The sequence below is a fragment of the Etheostoma cragini genome, chromosome 24, assembly GCF_013103735.1.
Source record: "Etheostoma cragini isolate CJK2018 chromosome 24, CSU_Ecrag_1.0, whole genome shotgun sequence".
NCBI lineage: Eukaryota > Metazoa > Chordata > Actinopteri > Perciformes > Percidae > Etheostoma > Etheostoma cragini.
The window spans coordinates 13,316,796-13,323,670 of record NC_048430.1 but is presented as its reverse complement, the minus strand read 5'-3'; the positions used below and the strand labels follow the sequence as shown (position 1 = coordinate 13,323,670).

The window sequence follows — 6,875 nt, the reverse complement described above, 5'->3', positions numbered from 1 at the left end:
CGGGGCTGGAGCCCCAGAAGACCCCCCACCCAATCCACCCTGCCCCCACCCCCCAGCACTCCCCTGCTCTTACGTACTATGTGATTGCACTGATTCAATAATTATTCCCATTTTCTGCACTGCTTGTAAAGAAGGAAGTCAAAAGCCTGACCTGATGTGCATAACATAGTGAGTTGTTGAGAGGTTGAGTCATACATACCACTTGCAACTTTAGTCCATGACAGGAAGGGCATTGGCACACCCTCAGCCCCACAGGGAAGCTGAGCATCTGTTTCAGCTTCCACAGTCAAAGTCTGGAAATTGCTATTAGTGATCCTTGGCTTCCCTCTTGGAATATATCCTTGTCCAGGCAGCTGTTGCTTTTTGGACACATCTTGAGTGCTTGTTAAAAGTCCCTCTCTGAATGGATCAGTTGGGATTGCAGAAATTGTTGGTAGAGGGGTGGCCGTCTGCTTGATTGTCTGCCCGCTGGTCAAAATTAGGGCTGGGGAAGTTGGATTTGTACTCATGAATAGAGCCAGTTTGGGGTCAGTTGGCTGAGTTGTAGGATAGAAGTCTGATTTGATGATGTGTTGCATGTTTTGGTTGTTGGGAATGACAATGATGCTGGGAGCCTTCTCAGTTGTGGCCCTCAATGAAGGGCCCATTTCTGCTCCTGTTGACAATGTTTTGGGTAGCGTTCCATGTGGTCCCACTGTAGATGGGATCACAGCATCAGGCCTCGAGGAAGTAGTATAGGGAGGTTTTGTAATTACGGTACTTGTAAAAAGGTCATCAACATTGCTTCCTATGTTTGTAGTTTCTTTAGGATGTGGTTCTAACTCTGACTCACTACTTGTGGTTTTATTTTTACTTGAACTATGATAGGAGTTTTTAGGTTTTGTAGATTTCTTTGTGGTAATCTGATCGGTGTCTGAATCACCCACAAAAAGCATGCTCAGCCATGTTTTGATAAAGCCACTTGATGTGTATTTCAAAGTTGTCCTGATTTCATGCTCCATCAAGGAAGCAGCTGAGGCAGACAGGGTTGGCAGTAGCAGTGAAGGATGCCCGTCAGTCTCTTTCAAAAGCATTTGTTCACCTTTTTCCGTGGGTACGTGTTGCTGGTCGGATTCATTCTGCCTGACATCTGTTTGAATTCGCATTACAGCTTGAAAACCCCCCGAGGAGTTGCTAGAGCGTGGTGTAGGTCCAAGGTCTTCTTTAAAGCTTACCCTTTGTGTTTCCTCTAAGGGTTTAACAGGTGGAGGAGGGCTGCCCATAAACCTCCAATGAGTGATTGTTGTGAACACATCCGAGCGCTCTGAAGCAGACAAACTCTCTGAGATTCTCAAGGCTGTTTGAGAACTTGTCTTTCCCTGACCCATTTCTGGAGAGGCGTTTGGAAATGATGATGCTGGTGATGTGCTTTTGACTAGCGGTTTGGCCAAGGGTAGATGGCTTTCATTTGTTTCAGGGGGCAGTGAAAAGAGTTTGGTGCCTGCCTCGTCGTCCTGCCCTGAGACTGGGCTTTCTTCCTGACTCAGTCTGCCTGATGACGTCGCCTGGCTGCCTCTGAATGGAACACTGGTATTTAAATTGGCTGTTGTAACTCCTAATGAATTTATTTTTAGCTGAGTGGAGGCAGTAGTCCTTGGTGCATTTGCACGCGTGGTGCCTATTAACTGTGTGGGTTTATTCAGCTTTTGTTTCCTTTTGTTTGGCCTTCTCCGGCGACCCCCATTTCTTCTCTTGGAGTTAGTTTGTCGTAGGCGCGGGGGCGATTGTTTTTCAGACCCAATCGTTTTTGTAGTAGTAAATACATTTGTAGTTATTGGAGAAACTGTTGTGAGCATTTCTGGTGATTGCAAACCATTAAGTGTGTCCTCATATTTTCCATTTTCCTCTTGGTTTGTTTCCAATTCATTTGGGTTGACTGCAGGTATAATTTCACTTCCCCTTAAAGAGAGTTCTTGGTCATTATTAGAGCTGGCAAGAACATTCAGTCTCTCCGTATTCCCACTACTCTGCAAGGCCTTAGAGCGATCAGCTGTTTTGTCTCTGTCAACATCTGCAGTTGTGCTATGGTGCTCTTGCAGAGAGAATGTACCGGTGCTGCTTGCAGTGTTTGCGTTAGCCTGCCAGAAAGTGACAGCATGTAGGGGAACAGATGTGGTCAGCTGTGGAAGGAAAAACACTCTGTTTGAAGTTGTGTCTGGATACCAACTCAAGTCTTTGGTTGTGATGTGTTTATCCGTTTTCATTTGTGTATATTGTGTTGGAGTGTGCGGTGTTGTGAAATCAGACGTGCCATCGGATGACCCCTCAAAAGTATCTTGCAACGCTGTAGTCTGCTCTGTCAGTTTCCTCTCTGCTGTATACTGACCTGGGAGGGGTGTCACAGTATTTCGATCAGCATTTCGATCTCTAATCTTAGCCAAAATGTCAGCCCATTTCTCTGGGTCTATTTTAGTTTTTGGCATGCTAATCTTCCTTCTGTCTTCGACACGTGATGCTGTTGATTTTCCCAGCACTGGGGGTCTCCTTCGCAAAGTTCTTGATGGATAAACGCCTCTCCTTCCAGGAGCCAAACCCCCAGGAACTCTCCTTCTCAAAGGATCAAAGCGATTCAAAGGAGCCCCCAACTGGGTAACTTCAATGTCCCCTGAAGCATCCTCTGAATTCTCTGTGGAGACTTTAATCTGAGTGTTCACACCTGAAGCCGACTGAGGCACAGCAGGAAACCTCTCCAAAGGCCTAATTGTCCCTTTACGCTGCATGAAAGTGATTTTTGTAGCCAGCGTATCCACGCCATGTTGATTAACTGCAATGCATTTATAATACCCGCTGTCCATTAACTGAGTTTTTGGGATATGTAGAGTGCCGTTGGAATCCACCAAAGCTCTGGAGGAGTTGGCTTGGAAACTAACAATGTTGCGGTTGGGTAGAATCCAGTTAATGTCAGCATCAGGAGAACCAGATGCCGTGCAAGGCAAGGAAACAGGGTGGCCTATAAATACTGCAATAGGTGTAATTGAGGCATCCTCTCCAGGGGGAGGGCTGGAGGATTCCTGCACCGACAGATGGAAAGGCATCACAGCAAGGTCTCCATGAACCTTAGCAATGCAGTAGTAAATTCCAGCATCTGTGTGGCTGACAGCTTTAATGTCAAGCCGTCCATCGCTGGACACAGCCACCCTCTTGTCTGGACTGCTGTACGGGGCCTCCGCCTTTGAGCCATCTGGCAGCATCCAGTTGATCACCGGTTGGCCAGAACTGTGCACGTTACAGTACATCTGACTCGCACTTCCCAGGATAGCAGTCAACACTTTCCGAGTCGTGTTTGTTGACTCGATCATGACCCACGTCCTGCTCTGTCTCTGCACCAGCTCCGCCTCCACTGTCTCTGAAAAATCCGTGGTCAGGGTCAGTTTTACTATCTTGGCTGACGATTGAAGTCTGTTCAGTTGAAGGTCTGCAGATGTCTGCATCAGCCATGCTGTCTGGGTCATGATATTAACTTTAACACCTGTGTAATACTGGGCATCCTTCTCAGAGTCCTGTTTGTACACATATGTTGGATGAGGGTCTTTTCTGAGCATCATACCCCTTCGTAGGTGGGCTGGCACATTGCTGTAGTATGCAATCAACCTCCACAGTTGCTCATACCTTTCTCTATCAACAGGGCATTCTAGATCAACTGACAAAGTGATGTTGGAGGCCAACTGAAGTTTGTTGAGTTGCTCCCAGTTGATCCTGGTAAACTCTCTTGGATCGCCAATGCCACACTCCAAGTCCACTTGATTCCCATGCTCGTCTGACAGGCCTAGAGAGACGTTTCCAAATGGTTCCCTAAAGTCCTCCCTGGTCATAACTTCACTGCCAACATCATCGGCGGGGGAAGTCCGGTGAAGGGAGCTGATGATGGGGCTGCTGCAGACCAGGTTCTCCACAACCAGGAGATCTTTACCCCGGAGGTGCCTGGGAGAGGAGCACATGGGACACAACTGACCACCAGGAAGGGCCCTATCCTTCTTACATTTCAAGACACCTGGAAACAGAAACAACAAAACTGTCAAATAAGACCTTGATGCAGAAAAATTGCAAAAAAAGTCTAATATCGTTTCAAAACGTTGAAAATAATAATGTAAAAACAAGGCATCCAAGAAGTGACAAAAAAGCAAAGAAATGCACAAAATGTTAAAAAAGAGTGCCACAAATGTCTTTAAACAAAAGTCAACCACAAACTTTAACCCCAAGACTAAAGGAAATGTAAAACGTCAAAGTCTAACCTGGCGAGCTTTTATACCATACACGGAGCCACCGCATGTTGCAGTCGCATGTCCACGGGTTTCCGTGGAGGTACAGGTTCTCCAGCTGAGGCATGGCCACAAGCATCCGGGAGGGCAGCGATGTCAGCCCGTTGTCCGACAGATAAAGGTGTCTCAGCGTGGACACGTGGAAGTGTCCCATCAGAGTGAAGGTGGTGAAGGAGTCTGGGTGCAGTTGCTGAAGCCGGTTGCCTTTGGAATCAAAGGTTTACTGACACAGGAAGTTACACTTACACAACCATTATCTTACTATTTAAACTGTTACATCACTACTTTAATGGTTACTTAACTATTTCAAATGTTAGCTTACTATTCAAAGATTGGAAGTATTACACAAATCATGAATTAATTCATGCATGAATTCATAATTCATGTACCCTTACCGTTAAATGTTACCATAACTTTAGCTGAATACTGTGGCAGCAGTTTCAAATAATTTGTTTAGTGCCATGCAATGAAAAATACCTTTTCACAAAGGTTTCACAAGTTCAGTGGGTGCATTTTCCAAAAGAATACTTTAATTCTGAAAAAAAAAGTTGGTCCCAGACAAAACTCCCTCAATGTCTTAGATATGTAGGCTACATACCAAGAAAGTTCATGAATGTGAACTGAGATCCCCCATAGTGTTAAGAGCAGTAGGCCTACGTGTGCTGTGTCTGACCTGGGATGGCACATGGTCACGCTAAAAAGCGTGTGCATGCACGAGCACTACGGTCACGTGCAAAGTGTCCCGGATTTAGTTCTGGGTAATCTGGTTACCCTACTGTTGGCTAACTAATGTAAATGCTAGCAAATATATATAGAAGTTAGCTAAATGTCAAGAAAGTGTCCAAAAAGCCTGTTTGGAAGGTGTGAAAATGAGCCAGATGGAAAGTCCAGGATGAAGGTTAGTGCAGAGTGGAGGGACTCGGGACTTGCCTTCCAGCTGCAGCAGGCGCAGCGAGGTGAGGCCGTGGAAGGCGTCAGGGGGGATAAACTCCAGGCGGTTGTGGTCCAGGTGCAACCTGGCCAAGGACCACAGACCCTGAAGGGTGTGTCTGTTGATCTCCTTAAGCTTGTTGTAGCTCATCTTCAACATCTAAACCAACAACCAGCGAGGAGAAACACAAAACAAATCATGTGATTTTATAAAAAGGCCGGATTAACATTTTATTTTATTTTATTTTAATTGTTTATTAATCCCCAGTGGGGAAATTACAGTTTACACTCTGCGTACACACTTTTTGTTAGTACTCACACACAGGCCTGAAATACACACACATGCTCAGGACCTATATACGCACTAATGGAGAGATGTCAGAGTGAGTGGGCTGCCAGCTGAACCAGCGCATCAGTTCTTCTTTGAGTGAAACTACAACAAACATAAACCACACAACTATACACAACCCAACAGAGACACAACAGAAAAGTAAAACTAGGGCTGGGTTAAAATAATTTATTTTTCTATTAAAATGAATTGTTACAAAAGTGTTTTGAAATTGATGAATGAAATCCAGACATGGATCTTTTAATTTGTTAAATGTGTTAGTATAATGTTATTCCAGTTAAGTAAAAGTCATTTAGTGTGAATTCCTCATTGGGGTTCAGTGTCTTGTGCAGTGCATTCATCCATGCCTTTATTCCCCGCTAACACGGTGTACGGCGTGTTTTAGTCGCTGTACCTGTAGAGAAGTAAGGTCCCTGAACGCTCCATGAGGCAGGGTGTGGATGTCGTTCCCGTGGATCATCAGAAGCTCCAGCTTCCTCAGACCACTCAGGGATTTGTCTGTAATCTTGTTAATGCTGTTGAACCTGAAACAACAAAACCCATTTATGAGACACAATACATTAGAAACTGGGTAAAATGAAATCTGGTTTTCTATGCTGCATAGAGAGTGTAATCCAATCACTGACATCACAGAGCAGGCCCAGAGACAACCCCTGAATGGCCTAACCCATGTATTAACTGTCCAATCCAGAAAAGATCAAAACAAAGAAAAACGGCTTTACCAAGCCTACAGATGTTCCTACTTAGTAGTAAAGCTCGTGAATGCAACACTGGGCCATAGATGAGTAACATTCAACACAGAATGCAGCACGTTGCTTCAAGTGCTGTGATACAAACAGAAAAATAAGTCTTTGCAAAACTGAGAATGCACCTTTTGATGTGCCTGTGTCAGATGTGACCAAATTTAAAAAGGAAACAACAAATACACGTTTTTGTTCATTGCATTTATTTGTGTTGGATTTAAATGTCATTACGCACTGCTTTCCTTCCCATTGAACATGTGTGGCCCTGGTAAACTGCTTGGTTTTAAAGTACGACCCATATTTCTACGTTTGGGTTTTTAAGCGTGTGAGTTTTGAGCCAAAAGTGATCTCCAGTAGAAGATGGATTTGGCGTAACGGTCGGTGTTCCCAACGGAAACACAACCCTGCATATTCCAAAACAAAAACGGGTCAGAACTGTTTCCAAATGTCTCTGGAGAAACACCAGAGCAGGGGGAATCAGAGGGAGAAACACCAGAGCAGGGGGAATGAGAGGGGAAACGCCAGAGCAGGGGGAATGAGAGGGGGAAACACCAG

General features: G+C 45.0%; 1 protein-coding gene across 1 annotated transcript in view; it reads right to left on the bottom strand.

Annotated features, from left to right (window-relative positions):
* Positions 1-6,875, bottom strand: part of mxra5a (matrix-remodelling associated 5a) — a 16,782-nt gene that overhangs the window by 5,229 nt on the left and 4,678 nt on the right. The window contains exons 3-6 of the mRNA XM_034864144.1: positions 5,972-6,101; positions 5,229-5,388; positions 4,272-4,502; positions 200-4,030 (exon numbers count right to left, since the gene is read on the bottom strand). Coding sequence (XP_034720035.1) covers positions 200-4,030; positions 4,272-4,502; positions 5,229-5,388; positions 5,972-6,101 — 4,352 coding nt within the window. The remainder of the gene's footprint in view (positions 1-199; positions 4,031-4,271; positions 4,503-5,228; positions 5,389-5,971; positions 6,102-6,875) is intronic.